This window comes from Aotus nancymaae, unplaced genomic scaffold (genome assembly GCF_030222135.1).
Source record: "Aotus nancymaae isolate 86718 unplaced genomic scaffold, 86718_ANA_hifiasm-v0.15.2.pri h1tg000014l, whole genome shotgun sequence".
Lineage (NCBI taxonomy): Eukaryota > Metazoa > Chordata > Mammalia > Primates > Aotidae > Aotus > Aotus nancymaae.
This window is the reverse complement of record NW_026988425.1, coordinates 95,159,484-95,185,839: the sequence shown is the minus strand read 5'-3', so window position 1 is coordinate 95,185,839 and position 26,356 is coordinate 95,159,484. Positions and strand designations below refer to the sequence as shown.

The 26,356-nt window shown below is 36.1% G+C and overlaps 1 protein-coding gene across 8 annotated transcripts in view; it reads right to left on the bottom strand.

Annotated features, from left to right (window-relative positions):
- PAM (peptidylglycine alpha-amidating monooxygenase) overlaps positions 1 to 26,356 on the bottom strand; it is a 171,298-nt gene that overhangs the window by 103,088 nt on the left and 41,854 nt on the right. For all 8 annotated transcript variants that reach the window (XM_064376193.1, XM_064376197.1, XM_064376199.1 and 5 more), the window contains exons 4-6: positions 18,202 to 18,289; positions 7,055 to 7,140; positions 5,584 to 5,667 (exon numbers count right to left, since the gene is read on the bottom strand). In XM_064376193.1, the coding sequence (XP_064232263.1) occupies positions 5,584 to 5,667; positions 7,055 to 7,140; positions 18,202 to 18,289 (258 nt within the window). The remainder of the gene's footprint in view (positions 1 to 5,583; positions 5,668 to 7,054; positions 7,141 to 18,201; positions 18,290 to 26,356) is intronic.

Sequence of the window (26,356 nt, the reverse complement as noted above, 5' to 3'; positions counted from 1 at the left end):
CGACAGCTGGCTAATTTTCGTATTTTTAGTAGAGATGGGGTTTCATCATGTTAGCCAGGCTGGTCTCGAACTCCTGACCTCAGGTGATCCGTCCACCTTGACCTCCCAAAGTGCTAGGATTACAGATGTGAGCCACCCCGCCCAGCACACACACATAATATATTCTAGAATGATTTCTATCCAAGATGTTTTAACATTATATTACTTAAAGGGTTAAAACCTTAGCAGTCTGGGAAATTTGGCTATTGAAAACAAGTATCCTCTGAGGGTTCTAACTAGAGCTTTATGATCTGATTTTATATAATTCCCAAAGTTTGGAGACTAAACTTAGAGCATACATAAAGGAGAGCTGAAAATAGGATCTCCAGGCTGTATTCATTTAACTTAGAATGTAAATATTAAGCATCCACTCTAAGGAAAGGGAATCTTTTGGCTATACTTCCAGGAACATGCTGAAATATACAAAATGCAGGTGTACATACAAGGCTGTGAGAACGGCATGGAAATAAGTCCAGAGAGAGAGAGAGAGAGAGAGAGAGAGAGAGAATCTCTGTGTGTGTGTGTGTGGTTTGTTGTTAATAATATCTGCTAGTTTTCCCATATGCACCAAGACCTTAATGACAGCAAGTGGATTACAGCTTGGAAATCTTGCCAACCCAAAGACAACCAGGGCTATATATTTGGGAAGAGATCCTGACCTTCATTCTAAGAATATCAGTTACAGCTTCAACTGGGGAGCACACAGGATCTTCAATTTGAGAAATGAGTTATTGTTGGAGATCAGTAAGCTAATGCCAGAAATTCTAAATGAGAAAGGAGAGTTTTCTTAAGATTTCCCTAGGCCAAAACATCTAGAAGAAATGCAGCAGCATTCAGCAACAATCTCAGGAGAATTTTTGCTTCAGAACAAGACTTTGCTGAAAAAAACTGGTCAAAAAAAGAGGGAGAGGGAAACCTGGAGGAATCCCCAATCTTGCAGTTTATCTTTGTATAGCTGAACTATGAATAACAAAAACTGCTGTGGAGAACACGAAACACAGCTTAACTAGGAAACTTCTACTGGCAACGTGACACACTCAAACAGTTCTGTGTCTAAAAATAATCAGAAAGTACAATGTCCTTGAAAAGTAACCAATGTCCTTATTATATTATGGGTAACTGGACAAAAGGTTGTATTCAGGGAAATTTATCCTTTCCATGAGGACTATAATGATAACAGCTAACATTTATTGACTACTTAACCAGGTACCTTTATTTATATAAAGATATGGTACATTTATGATACCACTATGACACCATTTTACAGATTAGGAGAGCAAAGAGAGGTTTAGAAACTCGGTGAGGGTAACGAAACTAGGATGTGCCATTACCAGATTGTCTGGACTTAGAGTTTGGTCACCAGACCTGGTACCATACTATTATCTACACGGGACACTCATATCCAATTAGAGTTTGTTCTTTTTCCTACGGAATACTAATTTTTAGAAAATTTAAAAGTCTATACATTAAAAAAATAATTCCAACTTTCCCGAGCTGCAATCCTAGCTCACTCTGGCCACCTACAGCCCCATACTTCCTTCATAAGCCTAGTAGCTTTTCCATGCACTCAAGCCCAAGACTGAAAGGCATTAGGAAATGAAAATCCAATCAGGTTACTGCTTGACTGAAGAGCACTCTGAGTGCTTTAGGTATCAAGTCCTAGCAAGGATCTTTATGGCTTGCTCCCCACCTTTCACCTCTCTTCTAATTTCTTGCCACTTTTCCCTATGCATTTTACATTCCAGTAATGCCAGATGACCCAAAGGTCTTTGTGTCTAAGATGCTGTTTTACTCTCATTCTCTGCATCTGCTTTTACCTTTGTCTGGAACCTGTCTTCCTGCTCTGGTCTGGCAACTCCTGATCACCCTTCCAGACCCTGCTCAGGGTCTAACCTCTGGAAAACCTTTCCCAGGCTTCATACCTCTCCCCTTTCAGGTAGACTTGAACATGTCCATCTCTCTGCAGACTTCAGATCCGGTATGCATTTCTATTATTGTCCATAAACACACTCCTTTTGTGCTTGTCTCACCTGCTAGAATACACTAAACTCCTACAGGCAGGAAGATTAGTATACCCAGCACTAGTATAGGCTTGACACTATGATTGACATGGCATTTAATATAGTTGATTGCTTTTAAAGGATTATTTTTACAGTTTCACATTCTGTGTCATTTCCAAAATGCCAAACAAACAAACAAACTAAAGTAAACCAAACATTTTATGTAATCCCATAGAACTCACTCTAAAATCATAGCCAATCTTTTCATACTAAGGAAGATCACAGTCTAAAACAGGAGTGTCCAATATTTTGGCATTCCTGGGCCACATTGGAAGAATAATTGTCTCGGGTCACACACAAAATACACTAACACTAATGATAGCTGATGAGCTTAAAAAAAAAAAAGAATCCCAAAAAAAATCTCATAATGTTTTAAGAAAGTTCACGAATTTGTGTTGGGCCGAGGTCAAAGCTGTCCTGTGGCCTGCAGGTTGGACGAGCTTGGTCTAAAACATGCCCAGTTATGGCTTCAGGTTATGCTGTCTCTAATTCTCTCCCACATTTCCACAACTTTTAGAAGATATTTTGCCTCCATTGCTGGTGCTTTATTAAAAAAAAGGTCCTAAGTTTCTCAATTCTTTAAAACATTCCCTGTCTGGAAAAATGCTCATACCCTTAAGCCAAACATTTCCTCACTTTTCAGTAGAACACAATAATTTTCTAATAGTGTTACTCTGCTTTGAATTTACAATTTATACACTTTAAAATATCACCAATAGTTTTAAAACCACAAAATACAAATCTTCCCTGACATTGGCACCAAAAGCAGTGATATGATTATGTATGTATGTGTATAACTGTTTGTTTGTATATATAATATGTATATAACATATATTTAATGCACTGTTGATAATTAGAAGATACAATGATATAATTATTTTCCACTTCTAGGTGCATCTGGAGGTAAGTATGAGATCACAACACAGAAGCTGCTGAAAGTAGAAGTCATTCCTATAGTAAGTCAGGCACACAGAGAGATTCATACTAACTGTATTTTGGCATAAAGCATAGGTGGGAATGCAGTACACTAACTGGAAGGTACTGAAGGAGTTAACAAAATGCTTCTACTTGTGGAATTTAAAAATGTAATTACAAAGGAAACGTTATAACATTTTAAAGGAAAAAAAAAATCACCTAATCCTGTCTTTCTTATTCATCAACCCCATTTCCTTTTTTTCTTGTTCCTTATAATCTTTATAAGCATACATAAATTTTATACAGTCTGTATTCAATTTTATTATTGGCTATTTTTGTTGTTATACCATTTATTTAGCTAATTTCCTAGTGAGGGCCATTTATTAACTTTCCAGTTTTTCTTAAATAACTGGGTAGATAGAGGTGCATTTTCCTAATATATATTAAATAGATAATATTTAAATGGCAATTTTAATTAAATGGTATTTAATTTTTACCATATGAAATGGTAAAAATGCTTTCCAAAACATCATACTAAATTTATAAAGCATCTTAAACTGCATCAGATTCATCCAAACTCTGGACAATTTAATATCCACCCCTTCTCAATTTAATAAATATAAAAGCCTATCTCACTGTTTTAGTGAGATTTGATATTTTCCCATGTGTTTATTTACTACTCTAAATAAAGCTTTAGGGACCTGATAGTATCTACTGGATGAATTACATGAGTGAAATTTTTTGCTTATATTATTATAATATTAAAATAAGTTCTATGAATTATAGCACTAGTAATCTTTCTACCTCATATCTTTTCTTTTAGAAAAATTGTTTTCAAGAGAAAATTAAAAAAAAACTACTATTGAAAAGTTAAAGTTTCTCATCTGTCTCTTACAGTAAATAATAATTATATAAAGTTTACATATTAAAATATCAGTATTTTTACTATCCCTAGATTAAACATAAATTATAAAACAAAATGACCTCTTCATTAGAAATTAAATTAAATTATTACACTAACATATTTTTTAAAACAAGCATATATCATGCGTTATCAATGCAGTCTCTGTTGGGGTCCCTACAGAGCTGACGGGAGTTAGATTGAAAAATGAAGTCCAGGGTTTTGTAGAGGGATAGAGATTAGGGTTTGGGGGAACATGTGCCAGTATGACGAGCTACTTTAGTTGTGGTGATCTGGGAAGGCCTGATTGCCTTTTTTGAGGAAATTAGAGCCCTGTCAATACTTTTGAAGTCAGCAGTCTTAGAATCTGCCTGTTTTACTGAAACCAGCATGGTCAATTTTTAGAGCAGATAACTTTCTCTCTTTGTTCCTCAAACACAAACATTATTTATTTATTTGTTTTCAGCAAAACCTTCTCTCAGCACTCCAGAGAGTTAACAGTTTAAGATTATGTTCTATTCCAAAAATGAAAAGTTATTTGTGTGTAACTCAAAGCATATTTTAAATCTAAAAACAAGTTTTATTCTAAGTTAGGTTCATAGGCTCGTCCACAGAAGCTTACTTAATTGATAATATATTTGACTGTAGTATGTTTTCAATGACTTAAAATCATTCTTCAACACCCTTTTCCAGAGGGAGACTGCATGTACTGTCCTCGTTCTGAATGCTGACAATTTATGGACCTTCCTACCCCATGGGGCTTTCTTAGCAAAGGTCCTAAATGGTATTGCATAGGCGGAGATGGACATCTACTTCCAAACTTAGTTGCTGGAGAGATATCTAATGTGTTTGGAAAGGAAAACATTCAGGTTAGTTAGAAATATAATGTTAAATTAGAGAATTCAGGAGAATCTATATTAGTCAGCAAGACATAGAAGAAAAGCAAACAAGACAAGGAGAAATCGACTTAATATTTACACTCCCGTGAACACAAGAGCATGAACCCAAATGCAGTTGGAGTCTGACTAAATGCAGCAACAGGAGTAACAAGCACTGATCTCAGTTGCCTTGGGAACAGGGTCCCTTCCTCATACTAACAATGTCTAATAAGGAAAGGGGTATTTAAATAAAGTGCATAGTAATCACAGGTAGAGCAACAGGTGTCTAGGGGAGTTCAGCAGTATCCGAAGGGTAGGTGGGGTCTGAGCCTTACAGCAGTGGACAGTGGATGAGTTCATGAAGTTCCAGGTATGGCTAGACAAGTCATCAACATGAGCCTGAGTGTTTGAGAACCTCTTTGGTATTGCAGAACCTATGGAGTCCCAGTGGCTTGCTCAGAGCAACCAAAATATAAACAACCAGTACATTCCTATGCTTTCCAACAATGTTGCTTGGAATGATCAGTACTCCTAATAAGAGCAGGAGCAGGCAGATGAAACAATGCACTAAAAGCCAAGAAAGCTCTATGAAGTCGGCATAAAAGAAAACACAGTAGGATGCACAGGTCTTTCCTTCAACAGTTCCAAATTAAAGGAAACAAAAGTTGTTGACCCCTAGTGGGCAGAGGGTGTGGGCAATTCTTTTAAAGATGAAGATAATAGTTTGTGCATGTATTTTAAACAATATAGTATTGGAAGTTTTGCTTTGTTCCAACATTTCAAAACTTACCTCTAAAAGCACTAATATCCCCATAGTGTACCTGTAGTACAAAGTATTTACTTCCAGTCGCTCCGCCAACTCTGAATCCAACACCTTAAGATTTACAAAAAAGTTAATATATTAGAAATGAGCATCTAAAATGGAGTTAATGTCAAATTGTTGATCTATGAAATCCAAAGGGAAACAGAATAACATATAACATATAAATTTTTATTCTGTTAAAACTGAAATAAACCAGACATTGACTGAGAATTTCTAATATAATCTGTCATTATAATCTCCTCAAAACCCTGATGAAACTCTATTCATAGTTGCCACTCCAGAACCAGAGTAATCACTTACACTTTAAGAGGACAATTCACTCATTTTGGAAAAAACAGAACAAACAAAACAAAATTCTGTCCCTACTGATTATTTAAAAGACATACATAAACCCATTCTCTCATTTTGTTTTGTATATATTCATATTTATTTTATTTTGTGACTGAATATAGGAAATAGACTTCTTAGGAGCATTTAAGTGGCATTGCTTTTCTTCCGCTGTGAAAAGAGGTAGCTACAAAAATGTCATTAAGGAAACCAGTTACCAACTAGATTACTAAAGTCCATTATGTCAGTGAATTTTTGGAATCCGAATATTCTTAATAGTCTTACTGTTAATAAAGCTTGCTAGTGAGCTTTAAAAAGTCTACAGAGAAAATATTTACATGCAGAAATAAACATTTTTTTAACAAATATCCTCTACTAATGTATCTAAATCTATTAACAAATCTATGAGAGACCTCTCTGTTAGTTTTAGAGTTGTTTGGTTGCAGCTGTCTTGTATGGAGAGAATTCTGAGGCTCATTCGAAGTGCAAGAAATCAGACATCATTTAATGATGCTGGGAATGAGTGAGGGAGGAAAGAGAGGTGCATGTGTATCACAAGATCATCTATGAACCAGGACAGACCTATTCTGTAACAGAACCACACACACCCTTTCATATTAAGAAACATCCAGGCAATAAGAGAGAGTCTGGTAATTCACTCACTCATTGGTAGCTATGTACAATTTAGAGGTGCAGTCAGAAAGCCAGTTGAGGTCTGGCATCACATTAGATACCTAGATTCTAGGACTATAAAAAAAATTTCTGCTGAAACAGCAATTTATTTAATTCCTAGCTTTCTTGGCTCATGAAATGCACCTGCTGTCAAGAACCAATGTGCCTTTGGTCAAAGGTGGCTTGAGGTATCCCTGGTTATTTTCTAATTTTACGTAAACTGTTGTGTGGGCAAACTATTTACCACAGAGAGGCAGAGAAAAAGTAACTACCTAAATGAAACCTTTTCAATACAAAGCAGGTAATGCAAGTACTTTTACTGTGAAGCAGCAATACAGAACATTGTCAACACTGGTTAGAAAATGCTACAATAAAAAGTACTTTGGAAACAGAAATTAAGCAGCTGAACGTAAAACCATCCGAGAGGCCTCTAACGTACCTTTGGGGAGCCGGGTAGGGGGAGCATTTCTTGCCCAGGCATACAGAATATTGGCTTTATCTGTACAGGTTCCTTCATCACAAAACCTGAAGAAAATAAAAAGTGGTTAAGAACGAAGATTTAAATAGCAACATGCATAAATTGCTCCCCATGGTGGGAGGTGATGGGGGAAGGTATTTGAAAGCAAAGTACATCAATATATCATCACCGTATGATAGTAGCTTTAAGGTCCTAATAAAGACCGGAGCAAAGAACTATTCCTGTGTAAAAAGCACACAAAAGGGGAGACTTCTTTTGCCTGATGTGAAACAATCCCGTAAGGGAGATATGTAATTTTTACTTCGATATGTTCATATGTGGAATGTACTCTATGTAATCAGGGAGAAAAACAAGCATTGCATAGACAGTCTGTATAAACCAAAGCTAATGCAGCAGAAATCTGGACTAAAAAACATAGACATTTCCCCTTTGGCGATCACTGTTGTTGTCAACAAATCTGGCCACAGCAACAAACAGTGCCTACCATCAGTAGGGTGACCAATACAAGGGTATCCCCCTTAAGAGTTCTTTTTGGTTTGTTTTTTCGAGATGGAGTTTCACTCTTCTTGCCCAGGCTGGAGTGCAATAAGGCAATCTCGGCTTACTGCAACCTCTGCCTCCTGGGTTCAAGTGATTCTCCTGCCTCAGCCTCCCAAGTAGCTGAGATTACAGGTGCCCACCACCACACTGGGGTAATTGTTTGTATTTTTAGTAGAGCTAGGGCTTCATCATGTTGGCCAGGCTAGTCTTGAACTCCTGATCTCAGGTGATCCGCCTGCCTGGGCTTCCCAAAGTGTTGGGATTACAAGCATGAGCCACCGTGCCTGGCCTCTCTTAAGGGTTATTGATCTTATGCATGCATGACATTTTGAGTTTATGAATACCGGAATGCATTAATAAGTTGTACCATATTGTGCAAGTTACTTAATCTTACCAAGCCTTAGTTTTCTCTCATGTAAAATAGGGATAATTACACTTAGATCACTGAGTTATTCTATAAATCAAATGAGATGTAAGTGAAAGTACTTTATAAACCTCAAAGTGTTATTCCAGGGCAATGAATTATTTAACAAAACATTCACTTTATCTGAAGATTCACTGTTGCAAGACAGTGTCACAGGGTGAAAAGAGCACCCAAGCAGAAAGACAGATCTGGGGTTCAATTCCAGAACCACTCCTTAGCAGCTCTGTAACTTGGCCATATTTATAAGCCCTCAAAGGCCCAGTTCCTATTTGGAAACCTCTGTGATAGGGCTGCTGCTGTGATGTGTATAAGGCACTCAGTGTGGTAGCTTGGATATTTGGTAGACCCACATTAATAAATGGTAGTGTGTCTGACTTGAAACCACACATTTTTCCCCATTATAATATATCTCTTAGTTTTTTCTATTATTCAATTAGATTTAATCCAAACATTTTTAGGCTACATTTTTATGTTGCTTTTATATATTTGTGTTTTGAAAACTGGGACAAGAAAAGGTGAATCAGGCGTGTTGGCGGACCTGAAAAGCTTGAAGACTATAAAAGACAAGGACAAATACAGCTTCTTGAAACAGAGGTTGGCTCACACAGAAAAAAATGTACACTGCCCCTGACTTGGATGGGACATAAAGGCAGACTGTGATGGCTCCCTAAATAGGTTAGAAACTGAAGCTAGAAACCCAGAAAACATCCACGTTGCACATACGAAAATCACTGGTAAGAAGTTCCTTCAGACTCAGAGGCAGGGACGACTCTTACTGTGTTTCTGCTTCTTGCCAGAAATGAGGTAGGAAGATAGGCAATGAGTGCAGACAACTGTGTTATCTGTCTGAACTAAGGGATGAGGGACCCAGAACCAGGAGGTCTTGATAAGGTTATGCTTAGCAAAGCGTTCTTGCTTCTATAAATCAGCCTGTAGAAAGAGATTGTGTAATGCGTAATATAAAACACATCAACCAGTGGCTTCTTACTGTTCACTGTCAAATGCAATATACGTATGATGACGGATCATTACCATGTGAGAATTGTATGTTGGAACAAATGTCTGTGACATCCTTGTGCCAAGTTTGCTAAAAGACTCAGGATGTTGGATGGTGCCCAAAAGCAAAATTTTCCTTCCTGGCCTCATGCTATAATAGTTAAAGAAATGATATTGTCAAATGTGATGAACTTTGTATCTCACTGCTGTAAGCTACTAAAATTTAAAGATTTGGGTGGCAGTTTTCAAAGCTTTCAACAAAGATCATAAACATTACCAATGCCTAATGCCAATGTGATGACAGTCTTAGGTTAAACAAGATAATTGTTTGCTCTGATATGGAAGTTGATTTTCAAAGGATGACTAGAAAGAACCAGATTGAACTATAACAGAGAAAACTGGTTTAGGAACTTTTTCTAAGTTACACATTTGATTATGTAATTTGTTGGCTCAAAATCATTCAAGTGCTTCCCAAAAATAACATGAAAATAAAATCCGAATCTTGTAGCATAAAACATAAGACCTTTCATGATCTAGATGTTGTCTCCAGACAACACCCCCCTTTTGAGTCCTGCCAAGTTGCTTCCAGTTTCTAATCTCCCTTATTTCCATTGCACTCTTTGCCTGAAATATCCCATCCCAGCTCTTTGCCTGAAAAACTTGTATTCACTTTCTCCTCCAAGATGCAGTTCAAGCCTTCCTCCTCAGGGAAGTATTCTCTGACCATCCCCCACCTCCACCTTCCATTCCTCAACCATAGCACTCCTCATCCTAAGGCATTCCTCATCCTAAGTGTCAGCTTACTTCTTTCTCTCCACCCAGACTGTGAGTACTAAGTACAAGTACGTAGATAATATCTTCATGCTGAAGTCCCAGCTTGAAACAAATGTTTGGTGAAACTTACCTCTAGGTGAGTTTTTAACTTTTCATGTACAGACACTTAAAGAACTGAATTAGCTTAAATTGTATTGCACTCTCAACTTCATGTAATATTTTTTGAAAAAATTAGATTAAAATTTTATAATAGAAACATCAATAAATATGAATGATTCTTTGCCTAGTATTTTGAACAAATCAGCTTATATGAGAACACTGCCAGCAGGCTGTAATTTAAAGTCAAATTAGCTCAGAGAGTTTAAGTAACTTCCAAAGGTCAAAGAGCTAAACCATGGTTCAAAGCTTGTCACAATCCCTTCTATCTCAATTCTCAACACTGATTTATGGGCAGAGAATGATATTATGTGGAGATAAGCTTTGATTACTACAGTTATTCCTGAACTAAGTTGCAATTTGTGCATGCAATTCTAAAATCAAACTGAGATGAAGTAAGTTGTTTGTGACATATTCACAAAAAGACAATGATTTTATATTTTATTCTTTTATCAGGTCTGGTAAATAAGAGCGTCAAAGCAAACACTGGTTTAATTTTTAAAACCCTGTTTTATAATAAAAAAAAATAAGCTCAAGACAGTAGAGAATGACTCACTGGAGGACACTGGTGCATTGAAAGTAATCCTAAAATTCCATGGGAGGATTAAGAGGAAAAACAAGAGGCCGAGAGAAATAAGTTCTATAACTAACTGACAACACAACAGAGTGGTAAACATTTCCATTTCCCATTTTAAATGAAAATGGCATTATATTTTCTCCATGTAAAATGACCAAAAAGAGAAAGATGGTATAGTATAAATCAGCTTTCCAAAAAAGGACCTGTGAAAATAGAGGGGATTTTGACTAGTCTTACTAGTAAAAAGAGCCTTAAGGCTGGGAAGCAATGTAACTCTTGATCAATGGCTGTTGTAATTTCAGGCCTCATCAACCAGGTGTCTTATCATTCTAGCGGCTTCGCCTAAAGGCTCCTCCAGATTAAATCAATTAAATTGTGGAAAGATTCACATAGCTCCCTTGTGGTTTCTTAGTATTCATAGTAAAAATGATGATAATTCGTATTTGAAAATAAAACTAGTCTGGATTCTTGGACCTTTCCTATAGAACCCTTTTCACGTCTAATCCATGAGGAAACCATTCAGATGGCATGAATATTTTCTGACTGTGCCAAGCACTGAAAAGTGGTAGCTTGTCATTTTGAATTATCCAAATAAAGCATGATTGACTGTTAAAGTACTCTCTGGTTGTATCTGTTAAAGTCTATTTAAAATCCAAGGTTACTCAGGGAAGATCAGAACTGATAACTTGTTTCTTCTTTTGGCTGAAAAAAATAATAATAAATGTCATGCCCTCAAGTTAAGTCTGTATAACCTTAAATTCCAATTTTAACACATTACATATCTAACAGAACCACAGCCAGGAAAATTGATCTAAAGTTAGAAAGTTTTTTTAAGAAACACAACACAAAATCAATCACATGAGGGGATGGTCCTTACCTTTCAAAATGCCCTCAGTATGAGTCAGATATTCAAATACTATTAACTGCTCGATAAACCCATAGAATATTTTCCCAAATCCAGACAATTCTATGTGAACTTCAATGCAATGGACAGACATTAACATATAGTAATTAGAAGGATACATAATGAAAAAGCAAATAAGAATGGTGATTAAGAAATACCAGCTTGATAAATAGTATCACAGTAACTACCCACTACTCCTTTGCCCCAATAAGGTTAGACAGGCAGTAAGTCCATAAAAGAGGAGGGTGTATTTGTTTTGTTCATACCAAATTCTCAGTGCCCAAGAAAGTGCTTGGCATATAGTGAATGATTAATATATACTTTATTAATAAATAAAAATAATGGCTATCCCTTCTATATGCCAGGTGCTACACTGAGCACATTACTTATATTACCTCATCTACCCTTCATCATGGCCCAATCAAGCTGCCAATGATTAGTAGCCCAATTTTACAGATGAGTAAACAGATCAGTACAGGTTACAACAATTTACTAATGTTTATTACAACTACCAGGTAGCAGAGCTGAGATCTGAAATCAAGATGTTCTGATTTCAAAGTCCTGGATCTATGCTAAATACAGCACTGCATTATAATATTGCTACTCTATTTAACATAAAGTACTAGTCTTGTGAGAAAAAAATGCATTTGTTTCTGTTAAAACAGTCAAAAGAGTTCCAACTATAACATTCTATTTTATTAAAGTTGACACTAGTCTACTAAGAATTGGGCAATTACTAAGGAATGCCTATTAATACCTTTAATCCAATTAATCCTATTAATACCTTAATATTATTAGCCAGGGAACATTATCATTGGTGACTAGAAGTTAGAACCAGAGAACAACTGTGTTTTAAAAATTGATCCATTATACTATCCCAACATGCAATATGATAGGAATCTATTACAATATTAAAGTGGAAAAAGGAAATGGACGCTATTAATTTTAGCCTAGCAGTAATTTATGTCTAAACATTGCTACTGCACTCAATGACACATTTTACAGTGCTTAAAACAAGAGACAGTGTAGATTTGGGAGATTCTGTTATTTTTACTTATACAGACAAGGATGTTATGTATATTTAACTTTAGAAGTTTCATATGACAGAAAAAACAAAGAGGGGAGTTGCAGAAGACACACTGATTCCTGCTGTATACAGTATATGGATGACAAGTCCAGGATATGGAATGGGAGCATAAGGACAGCATACGCACATACTGTTCTCAACCAAAGAATCATTATCACTATGAGGGAGGCAACAAAATTGTGGACTTATTTGGAAAATAACATCACCTTTAAAAAATAGACATTTAAATGAGTATCCAAGCAGGGTGTCTCACATACAGGCTTCTATATACATATATATTTATATGTTTTAGCTCCTTTCTCTTTCTACTCATCAGCAGCTGTAACCCTGTGGAGAGAGTGGCATTTAAAAAGACACAGCAGGTGGTTAATAAATAGAAGCAGTTGAAAGGGATTTAAGCTAAAGCTTCATAAGATGCTAAGACACTACTGCTTTAGCTTGAGAATGATTCCCAGTTCGAACAGCTGGAAATAGCCTCATTTAACCAGCTGGGATTTTTCTTCATCAAAAAACATCAAACAACCTGTAGAAGACATCTTTGGCTTAAAATTAGTTGGTCCTAAGTGTTATTAGAAATAGCTTTAAAATCAAATATTAATAAGAAGAGCTAAAAATTAATTTAGCTATGCATAGAAGATCACACCAAAGTATAAGACTGGATATATAAGATGCCCACTCGCTTTAATCATCTAATATTTTAAACACAAAATCTTGGGGTTTGCAATCCTAAATTGCTTTAAACCCTATGTCCTATGCTCAGCAGAACAGAAAATGCGAAAGCCTACAATCTCACATTTAAAAAAAAAAGCACTCCAGAATTACCCCAAATGCCCACGCAATTTGTATAAACAAAATATTATGATTTGAATCACTCATCGTTTAAAAATATTAATTGTTAAGAGTAAAAACAGAATGAAGTGATTCGTAGAATAAATGAATGCAATATTTAAATTTCCAAGATTTAAGTAAATTTTTATACTTAAATTACCCAGTTTTCAGGACTGTCACTGCATTACTGACTCTAAAAACTTCAAAAGAGCACCTGCTCACTTATGGCTCATATTCAGCTAATAAATTTGGGGAACTTAGAATTGTCATGCTTTGAATTAAGTCTATAGAGCACCAATAAAGTGCAACAGATCACGCTATTGCTATGCTTGGTCTAATCTGGTTGTTATTATTTTCTTTTGGTCCCTAGAAGGGGTTGTCTCCTCCTCTAAAAGTTTGAGAAGAAGGCATTGGGGTTATATCTGACAGGTACTGTCGCCTTCTTTACATGGGTTGTTACCAGAGCTGCTTCTTTTCCATCAGCTGGTCCTTATTTGCATCCTCTAGGGGTATATTAATTTGGAATTGAGCATTAGGCCCACTCTAACTACAAAGGGACCACCCTACAGTATATTAAAAGGTTCAAATCAATGTACGCAATTTAAATGCACATGCATATAATTAACTAGACACATTACCAGTGTTAGCTGCTAATTTGGAATGAGACACAAAAGACTGGAATATGTGCAGAGGAAAAAAACTTTAAAATTAAAATGACTACATAATGAAAACTGCTTCATGCTGTGTCTAGTATTTTCATGTAAACTTAATATAACTGTAAATATATTTTAATGAACAGCAGAAAGGCAATTACAAAGAGCAACGGAGGGCAGCACAACAGTGGAACATCATCAGAATAGCTCTTTGCCTTCATATTAAAAATGCTGCCTGAAGACAGGATGAATTATAACTTCATAATTTCAGGGGAAACATGTTTTCTATATTAAAAACACCTAGTTGCCAACCTGCTGGCAATGAAAATGAAACACTCAAGTGAAAACAGGAGGAAATCCTAGCTAACAAACAGAAAAGAGAACATCCAAGTTTGACATTTTGATGTTAAGACAGCTTTTTCTTTTTTCCTTAAAACAGTATTTCCTTATAAATTTCCCTAGAGCGTGAATGACTTCTGTATATTTTTAAGCATCAAAAACTGTTATAGGTATCATACCCAAAGTTTAGGAGTCTTCATTTTGAAGTGCTATCTATATCTTAGAATAATTGAAGAATAGATTTTTAACTGTAAAATGAGCATTATCAACTGCATGACTCAAACATTTTAGAAAAATAATGCAAGACTTTTGACACTAATAGATTTTTATTGTGAGTACTGTAATTCAGATGAGAGGATAAGATGTTAAACAGCTGGAAAATATCCACTGACTATCTTCAGGGCTGAGGCTGCGAGGCACTTGAGGTGGGGAGTGAAAGATGTCTCTGTGAAGCAACTAAAAGTTCTGGCTGTGAAATATCCTGTGAGCTCTAATTCTTTTTTTTTTTTTTTTTTTGAGATGGAGTTTCGCTCTTGTTACCCAGGCTGGAGTGCAGTGGCGCGATCTCAGCTCACCACAACCTCTTCCTCCTGAGTTCAAGCAATTCTCCTGCCTCAGCCTCCCGAGTAGCTGGGACTACAGGTGAACGCCACCATGCCCAGCTAATCTTTGTATTTTTAGTAGAGACGGGGTTTCACCATGTTGACCAGGATAGTCTCGACCTCTTGACCTCGTGATCCACCCGCCTTGCCCTCCCAAAGTGCTGGGATTATAGGCGTGAGCCACCTCGCCCGGCCCTTTAATTCTTTAAAGCATAGATTTTGCCAAATATTGGAAGATAAATAATGCATACTATCTTTAAATAAGAATATAAGGCCTGTGGCTGGGCGCAGTGGCTAATGCCTGTAATCCCAGCACTTTGGGAGGCTGAGGCAGATGTATCACTTCAGGTCAGGAGTTCGATACCAGCCTGGCCAACATGGCAAAACCTCATCTCTATTGAAAATACAAAAATTATTTTGTATTTTCAATAGAGATGAGGTTTTGCCACGTTGGGTATGGTGGCATGCGCCTGTAGTCCCAACTAGTCCCAGCCACTGAGGAGGCTGAGGCAGGAAAATTGCTTGAACACAGAAAGTGGAGGATGCAGTGAGATGAGATTGCACCACTGCACTACAGCCTGGGTGACTTAGTGAGACTGTCTCAAAAAAAAAAAAAAAAAAATTGAACACAAGGCCTGATTGTGGAAGTCAGAGTCAATAGAACAATTTTACTTAATGTACATCTTCTAGTTTGCATATCGAAAAGATCCTACTTTTAAATGTTAGACTTAAGCACTTTGGGCTTGATTATAAGATGATGAATAACAGCATCAATTGTCCTTGTTTTATGGTTATAAATTCAATTATAACAGACCTACAAATTAAGTGGGACTAAGGGATACAAAGAAAATATTTTAAAATCCACTTAAAATGATATGGGTATAGTGTTATTAAGAAATGTAACTACTCAATGATGCAACTGACTGGCAAAACACAGTGAGCTGCTTGCTTGAGGTAAGTCAAGCAGCGCACACATCTCCAACTCCTATCCTTTGCAATCAGACTCAGCATTTACATGTAATTGATATTCATAGAATTATGGAATTTTAGAGCAAAGAGAGGCTTTATAAATGACCTAGTATAAGTCCTTTGCTAAAATGAAAAGAACTCTAACCCAGATGGGCTAAATAACCTACCCAGGGAATTCAGCAAGTTAGTTCACTGCTCTTTCATTCTACCGTGTTGCCTTTAAAGTAATAATTATAGCAAATGATATATGTAGCAATTACTCCACTCAAAATTTCTTTTTCACTTTCATTTACATTTCTCTTTGAAACCTCTTGTTCTGCAATATGGAAGACTTTTGGTCAATATATCTTATGGATTTAATTTCAAAATAGTTTATTTAAGAATACTAATAAATATTTTAAAGTGGCCAAAATATTCCCTTAATGTGAGAACAGTAAGCTATACTTGGCTCATTTCAGATAACTTTTCCTAACAATTAGAATTGGAATAGTATTGTGTCGTTTTATTTTCTCACTCATTTCCTTAAACCAGCTGCAGCAAAAGCAGACTTTAAAAGCTTAAATTCCTTCTAGCTATTGTCAATGAGTCTAATCCAAAGGTAAATATTGGTAATTTCAGAAGGAATCATTTTAAAGTATAAAAACCAAAGGGTGTGATTTACTGAATAAGATTCAGGAAAAGCTGTCAAAGAATAATCTTTTAATCCCAGAATTTTATTTATAAAAATTTACTGAAGAGCATAAATGGGAATGTTGATATTGAAAGGTATTAACTGTGATTTGCTGAGTCCGTTTTTACATAAACCCAGTCACATGAGTTGGGTTCCTATGTGATATGTCCCTTTCATCAAATAACTTAAGCCTATTAACAAATGCTTTGATGGTACTTGGTCCATGGAGATTTCCACTAATTGCCCTGTGCTTTTAACAGTTCCAAATACATATTATATTGTTTATTATAAAAACAACAAGAGAGCAGTTGCTGCTTGACTTGCATCCAACAAATGAATATTAGGATGCACAGAGAAAGGCCCATCAGTCTACAGGATTATGTAGGGACAGGACCTCAAAACGGATTCCTTTTCAATGCAAAGCAAAGCACACCAGTCATTCAGACTATTAAATGTGTAACAGTGATTCTGGGTCTACATGAAAAATATAAAGCTTAAAGGGTGTGGCTATTTTCAGAGTTCAGTGATCTTCAAGAATGCCAAAGAACAAAATGAAAGGCACAATCTCAAACCATAATTATGCTGCAAACTTAAAGGGGTAGAAAACATCTTATTTTTCCAAGAACCTCCGAAGCATCTGCTACAGCTCTGGCATACGACAGGTATTTAATGGAGGTTTATTGATTGTTCATGACATGATATTAAGACTCACCATAGTGATTCAAATAATTTCTAATAATAATAATATCTAATTGCATAAACACTTGAATTAATAATTACTTGAATAAATAGGAGGCAGTGTGGTAAAATGGAAATGACAGTAGGTTCGGAATCAGACAAGCTAGGGTTCAATCTTTATCTTGTACCAACCAGTTATGTTACTTGAACAACTTACTGAATCACTCTGAGCTTCAGGCTTCCTGTGTGTAAAGTGGAAATAACAATATTTGCTTTGCAGAGACATTAGGATAAAATGAAATGGTAGGCCTATGTCACCAGGCACAGTGTCTGAAGAAAGAGTGCTCAATGAACAGAACCATGGTGCTCTTTGGGTAGAATAATGAACCTTAAAACATTAGTATCAGAGTAACAATAATCTAAATTTTCAGACTTTTTTTTATAAGCCTTCTGCACCTGGACATACTACTGTATAACAATATACATATATTTAATCTGTTTTATTTTAGATTCAGGAGGAACATGTTACATGATACATTGTGTAATGTGGAGTTTGGGCATCTATTGAATCCATCACTCAAATAGCGAACACAGGATCCAATTGGTGGTTTTTCAACACTTGCTACCTCCTCACCCTAACCCTTTTGATGTCCTAGTTTCTACTGTTTCCATCTTTATGTCCATGAGACATATATTTATTAAGTCAGTGACAAAGGCTAATAGATATGTTCCCTAGCAGACTAAATAACTGTGATAAACCATGATACTCATGTGATGCCAATGAACAATGTTATTTTTCTTAAAAAAGTTCTGCCTATATTAAACAGTTGTAAAATACTTGTACAGATAAACTTTGTAATTGTAAAACACATTTTCTATTCAATTCTATACTGTGAACCCGTTATCCTTACCAGTAACTTCCAGTGGATGAAGGCATATTGCATCCAAAAAGTAACATATGATGGACAGTATCCATGCTGGCTCGAGGCTTGAAGTCAACTGTTATGAGAAAATAACATGTATGTGAATGCAAGTTACACTTCTGTCCGCAAAAGTCACAAAAAACATCTTTGAACAGTTCAAATACTTGTATAACAAAGACGTTTTGATGCTCTTGTGATCAAATGTCCTGTTTGTAAAAATTATCTTATTAAAGATAAGCATGACTTATGATTTGATTAATTTATTATCATATGACTTATAATTTGATTAATTTATAATTTATTAAAAGCATGACATAATTTGATTAAGATAGTAAAAAGGAAAAATAATAGGCTGACATCACACACACCCACACACACACACACACACACACACACATTTTTTAAATGGAGGACCTCTTTTTAAAGTGGTGAGTGTATTATAAGGGTATTAAATGAAAGCTGTAGGCTACGTATTCACAACATATCTCCTTTCAGACTTCAGCTGAGTGCTGAGTACCATAAAACTGCACAACACTGTAGTAAAATAGAAGCCACAGTGAGTGGTCAAATATGAGCACAAAATTTCATAACACAGTTTTAATACCATCTTAGAATAACAACAGTACTGTAGTTATTCATATACATCACTGGGATGTATATGAAGAAACAGTTTACCAGGAAAGAAAAATAAAGGTGGAAAATGTATTTTTACAAAAATACAGAAGACATAAAATTACTGTCCTGAATAAGCATGGTATACTTGTTAAAAGATATCAGAAGTTATGCAATGACATTTCTCATTTTCTCCTAATAAGAGTTGTTGAAAGACATTAAAATAAACAAGTGTATAGTTAAAACAGAGAAAAAAAAATTAAAAATAAATTATATTATTATCTATGAACTCCCTTTCCTGGTGTGAGTTTGGCTCATCTTTTTTTGTCCTCATCAAAATCCTGTCCAGTATGTAAGGACAGTAGCAGTTTATGAGTCACCTTTGCACATAAAATGCTAAATAGCCCAAAATGATCTTAAATCTCAGGTGTGTGCAAAAATGCATCTTTTAGCTATTTTGGTCTATTTGATAAAATTAAGAAAACATCACTTATTGCTAGAAAGTGTATGTGAGACATGAGATCTTATAAAACAAAAAATGTTCTACATCAAACTATAGCACAATGACTTGCAAAGTGTGTCTGATAGAAAACATAGCACTATGTGCCAAACCTACTGTGTGCCATCTTGGCTTACAACTTTTGGAGGAGACAAAAATACCTTTCTTTTACTGCAATGAAAATAAGAACTTGAAGCCTAAAAATCAAATCTTGAAGTTTTCATACCATCATTTAAAATACTAACAAAGAGGCCGGGCGCGGTGGCTCAAGCCTGTAATCCCAGCACTTTGGGAGGCCGAGGCGGGTGGATCACGAGGTCGAGAGATCGAGACCATCCTGGTCAACATTGTGAAACCCCGTCTCTACTAATACAAAAAAATTAGCTGGGCATGGTGGCGCGTGCCTGTAATCCCAGCTACTCAGGAGGCTGAGGCAGGAGAATTGCCTGAACCCAGGAGGCGGAGGTTGCGGTGAGCCGAGATCGCGCCATTGCACTCCAGCCTGGGTAACAAGAGCGAGACTCCGTCTCAAAAAAAAAAATAAATAAAAATAAAATAAAATACTAACAAAGAGAGAATGGCTGAAAAATGGACTTGCTGTACCCTGAAGCTTGGTTTTCTATTACCAAAGAATACAGGAAGCCTAAGAGATGGAAGAAGATTCTTTGAAAGGAAAGAATCAATTGGAAGTTGCAACGGTTCACAATACCTAGGAAGTCATATTGTCATGAAGCCAAAGTTTGTTAGCAAAAGAAACAGAAGAAAGATGAAGGATTCTACCCCTATAGACCATTTTCAAGTTGAGTGCAGGATTTCTTTCCTCCCTTCCAGAATCCTACCAGGGACCTTTTCTGGGGCAAAAAGAAAATGGAAAAAGCCCTGAGGTAGGAGTACGGGTCTTTTATTCACCTTGATTTTATTTTGATATATACTACTTTTAATTTTATACTCATTTTTATCTGTTTGTATTACTTTATGAACATCTATAACTTTTTGTCTAATTGTATCATCCTCCTCCTCCTCTTTGCACCTTTTAAAAAAATATTCCCTCTGCCAATCCATGAGAGGTTATCAAACAAAAAGCTGACCCCTCTGCTTTTTCAGAACCTATTTAGATGATTAAATTATTTCTCTCCCCTCAGCAGATCTTATTATGGGTGGATACATTTCCTACAACTGAATCATTCTTGGAATTTTGGTAATAAGCCAACATGGGCAAGTGCAGTTTATTCCAAGAATTAAATGGCTGGATGCAAAACAATGTTTCAAGCACCCGCTAAAAATTCAGGTGGAAGTATCCAGCAGGGAGTCAGAATTCTGTGACTCTTGTTCAAGAAAGAGGTCAGAGAATTACATATTTGGGAAGCATTCAAAAATTGAACCCTGCAGCTATGAGGACAGATGAAAGTACCAGAAAGGGTAGTAGGAATCATAGAGAAGGCTCAAGACAGAGTTTTGGGGATAGCCCAGGGTTCTCAGGTTCTGTTTAGGAGACACAAGCAGTAACTTTTTTATACTAATGCAATGTGTATGCTGCTGTGAAACAAGGCAAAGACATTTCTGGAGAAAAAAGGATCTATTAGCAATTTTAAAAAATGAAATATTAATAAGCAAAAGATTCAGTTAAGGGCAGGGAAAAGAGCTGTTAGAAAAGGAATAGATCATAAAAACAACAACATATCATCTCTGTAGCTTTTCATTAGGAAAGAAAGAAAATAGTTTGCCTGAGCCCTTGCTTATATAAGAGACTCTTCCAACTGTCCTTTGTAAAGGACAAATCTTAATTAATCAAAGTATAACTTCTCTAACCATTTTCTGATTTTTTTCTCCTTCTGACATACATTTTTTTCTGACACATATTTTAAGTACCACTTATCTATTTGCTTTACTTTGAACTCTAACTAGATATGTGTTTAATTTTTGCTTCTAAAATGAGAAACAACTCTGTCTTTAAGTGGTAGTAAAATTCTTTAGAGTTCCCTTTCACAAAAACATATTTTCATTGACTCATATATTCCTCCAGAAACTCCAGATCTAATTTAAATGCTAAGTATATAAGAAGTACACAGCAAAAACAAGCAACTAACCATCATTTTTCATATCCTAAAGAAAAAGTATAATATCTAAATATTTATATAATTATAGCTCAAAGTACAATTCATTGCAAGTTGAAATGAAAAGGAATGTCAAATCAAAATGTAAATCTAAAACAAACAGTAGATGCCTTAAAATAAAACAGTGCTTGGACGATTTCACTGAAGAGCTGCTGCCAGTGGTGGAGAGCGGCAGGCTGGGAAAGGATTAGTCTGACAGGTTCATTTCAGGGTTTTGCTCCATTCCTGCTTATTATGCTTGGCTTTGCAAAATAAGACCCCACCCCTATTGAATTCTAGGTTTGCTGGGCACAAGACACACACATGACTATGCAGGAGATGTCAACACAATACGAAATAGAATATGGAAAAATACTTCAGAATAACATCTTAAAAAGAAATGTTTCCTTTCTTTTTTGCCTATCATGCACCAAAGAAATAAAGGATCCAAGGGGGATAGAGCTAGAGGATAATAATGGAAACAGCTGCATTTAAGTGTGTGATTCTGACAGGCAGAATAAACAAAGACAGCCTTGGGATGGTGAGAAACAGTGCAAAACACAGCCTCAAGAGAATGCAAAGGAATATCATATCCGATAAGATTAAAAGTGCCACTGACTCTTCTAACTCAATAATAACATGACAGTTGTTTAAGTGGAAATGGTACTTCAGTCTCAATGGGAGCCAACAGTTCAGATTGCCTGATGTATGAGATCAGGGAACATTTTATAGGTGAGTAAGTCCTGGGAATGAAATACCTTTGCAGGACTAAGACTCCAAAAAAGTGATTCACACACAGTAATGAAAGGAAATCTGATGACACCGAAAGCACACAGGTTGGAGGATTTCTCAAAGGATAATGTCATTTGAAATGGAAGACTTGAAAGTATGTGTGCGGATGACATGTTGAAAAGAGAGATGTCTAGGTAGAAAATCTGGAGTTGTTAGCAAAATTTCTCCTCACTGCATGGGGTTGTTTGGGGTTTATGGGCTCTTTTAGCTAACATCAGACTATAATCAGGGCCACAAAATTCTCTAAGAATGTGACCTAAGAGAGAATGCCATTTAGTTCTCCATTTTTCCCTTTGAAGCAAGTCTGCATATCAAATTTTGATTTTTCTGCCAGACTTAGGACATGGAAAGATTCTGAAGAACACACACAACCAAGTAGAGAAACCAGCAATTTTGGAGATATTCACGTATATATAACCAGCTCTAAATTACCATTGGAAATGGCAGGAACATTCTTTTTAGCTAAAAATATTCAGTAGAGGAATACTACAGACTATAGATAATTAACCTATTGAATAAAAACAAACTGACTTGCAAATTCAAGTTTGGATCTGAAGAACTTTGGCATTCTAGAATTGTTACCTGTATATATTAGGGATAACCATTGTTAACTTTCATTTTCCCTCCCAATGTAATCCTGTTTTACACTGTAAATACCTTCGTTTGCATACCATGGTTATTTTTACATGTTATTAAATAATTTTTTTAAGCAGTCATTTTTAGCCTGAGCTTTACATTATTACCTATGGAACTTGGTAAAAACACAAGCGCTCCAGACTGAGTAACAAGAGCGAAACTCCATCTCAAAAAAAACAAAAAAACAAAAAACAAAACACAAAAAACACAAGCTCCTAGAGTCAATCTAGATCAGTCCCTCCTCACCTCCCCTATCAACATCTCAATCAAATCTCCAGCGGTTATTCCCAGGTAAGTATATATTTTAAAGGTTTCACAGGGGAATCACCAGTAATTCTGACTATAGTCCCCATTTATAGTGACTGAAAATACTCTATTATGTGAGAATACTCTGAGTTTATCAACTCATCTTAGTTAGATTGGGATTGTATTACTCCTTTAAATGTACAGGACAAAGAGTAAAAGCAGATTTCTTTGAAAGTAAATTTATAAAGAGGCTCTAAAGATAAAAATTAATTGATATTTCAGAATTATTTTATTCAAGGAGATCACTGGAACTCTGTATTATATCCTGCAATTTTAGCTGTGTCACCTAAAATCTTTTTAGTGCTGAAATCTGAAGCAGGCAAAGGATGCCTCTAGTGATTGTGTTCCTATGATAAAGAGTCAGTATTCTAAGACTGTTTGTGTTTTCAAGCCATATTTAATATTGAGAGAATTGGGAAAGTGTAAGATTCAAGAAAATATATTATAAAAGATATGTCATGATTATAAAAAATTACAGGCCCTAAAATCTTACAACTAACATTTTTTTATTTCCAAAAAATAAAGATTATGCTTTAAAAACTGCTCAAAGGAACTGAAGATAATAATGCTTTAAATTGCAATTTAAGTTTAGGATACAATCAGCCTTAATGTTCATAATCTTGCAGTTGGGCCAAAAAGGTACAGATAACTGTAAAGCTCACAGCACCATAGTCTATTTGCCAGCATGTTAAAAACCCACCGCAATGGCACATTACATTATCTCCTGCAAGCTTTCCCCATAACCATGAAGCAATTCTGTACTAAAATAAAGACCTTTTGCTTAAATATGTTTAATCAGAAAGCTTAATAGTGAAATTGTCATTAACTCCTACTAGTATGGACAATGATATATCATTGGTAAAGAATGCTTACAGTGGTTTATGGGGACTTTAAGCTGCTGCCACCAAATTAACTAAGAAATAAGACACCTGAGCAAGCCTAAGTATTGAACATAAATTTCAAATAAAACAATCCTCACTTCTGAATAAAGAAATTTCAAGACACACACAAAAATGACATTTCTAGAAGATATATCTTTTAAAAGTAAACTCTATGGAATGTACCAGACTAAAGAATCAATAAACAGACTTCATCAGCCAAGCTACGCATGATAAAACAGCATAAGCTTCACTAAGCCCTGTTTTTCTAATGTTGTTCCTATTATAATAGTCCACTATTAATTTCCTACAGAATCAAGCCCATATCCTTCTTCTGGCCTCTTCTAGCCTTTTAAGGCCATGCATAACATTGTGCCCGTCTCCTAGCTCACCATATTTCCAATATGGCAACCCTTACATCCACTCTTCATTCTCATCGGGCAGCTGCCCTCACTTAATAATCACAACTGCTAACATTTACTGAGGGCTTTCCACATGCCAAGCACTCATTTACTTCTCAATAACCCTGTGAGTCTGGTTCTTTGTCCTCCCAAATAGATGAGTCTTCAGGAGAGAGAGGTGAAGTAATTTGTTCCCTAGTAGTATAGCTAGAAAGTGGGAGGCTGGGATCTGAACGTGGAGTGTTCTGGCTCAGAGCTTGTGCTCTTTTAACCACATATGATACTGTTTCTCATACTTGTGCCCAGTGTGTTTGAGCTTATACTGTGGGCCATTAAAATATTCACCCCTTTGCATATTCAAATAGACCATTTTCACAGGTCCAGATGAAATCTTGTATACCTTTGTCATGAAATTTTCTCTGACTAGACCAACTTATAGTGATTTTTTAAGCGTTGACTACTAAAGCAGTTCCTTCTGAAATAGCTAGCTGGAGGGGTGGGCGGGGGGACTGGAATGCAGCATTTTAACATTTCTTCATTAAAATAGCTATGTCGGCATGTCAGTGAATTTTTGGTGATCATTAGATGTACCTAATTGAATAAATTAGACATGGTTCCCACTCATCTCTCACTCTTTTTTATTACTTGAGAAAAGCCCAGGGGGTTGTTGGAGGTTGTCAATTTGGAAACATGGGTATTTTGGGTGACCAAAGGATAGAAAACATTTAAGAAATACTCTGAGACTCTGAGACAAGGTATATGGCAACTTCTCCTTCATGATTACGACCAAAAACATGGGCTTTATCCACTCATCAAAGACCTTTACTATACACGTCTTATTTGTGTTCTTGATCATAGCTCTTTCCAAGTAGCTTTTGCTAAGAAACTAAGAGTTTTCCTGGGTGATTGCTGGAAAATACTCAGTGATCATCTGTGAGACAGAGACTACTCATCACTCATGTTAGAAAGAAGTCCTAGTTGAAGAGAGAAGGGAAAGGATACTTAGTCAACTAATTGGAAGCAGAAAGGTAATAGAATGATTGAATGGGGATGGGGACTCACACACATGTACACACACATATGCATACATACACAGATACTCTCTTTTATTTACTGCTGCCAAACCATAAAACATATATATACAAGCATGTACCCTGCCAGGCCTCAGTCTTTATGTCATACTATCTAGTGACCCATAAACATGATCAAATTGAATTGTTCATGCAGTCCTTGAAGTATCTCAACATCACTTGATCATGTGCTTTAAGAACCATCATTCTCAGCAAACTAACACAGGAACAGAAAACCAAACACCTCATGTTCTCACTCATAAGTGGGAGCTGAACAATGAGAACACATGGACACAGGGCGGGGAACATCACACACCAGGGCCTGTCTGGGGGCCGGGGGCTAGGGGAGGGATAGCGTTAGGGGAAATGCCTAATGCAGATGACAGGTTGATGGGTGCAGCAAACCACCATGGCACGTGTATACCTATGTAACAAACCTGCATGTCCTGCACATGTACCCCAGAACTTAAAGTATAATGACAAAACAACAACAACAACAACAACAAAAAAACATTTGGAATGATTGAAATCTAACTCGGCAATTCTGCAACAGAAACTGTTCTACATTCAAGAGAGAAGCCCAAGAAAATAAAAAAAACAATGAATCATTAGATTAATTTCATCTGTTTCTAAATTCAATGGCTTCTATCTCATTTATGTAGTGCAATTTGATAGATAGGGACCTGTCATCATTCACTAAGGAAAAGACACAATTATTTACAGGTCATCCATGTGAGGGAAAGCAAGTGGATGAAGATGACAGTCAAATTTCTTGGCTGAGTGGGCTGCTGTCAGAGCCAATTCCTCTGAGTGTCTGTAAAACACCCTTTAGACAGCACTACAGTTCAGTGGTCAA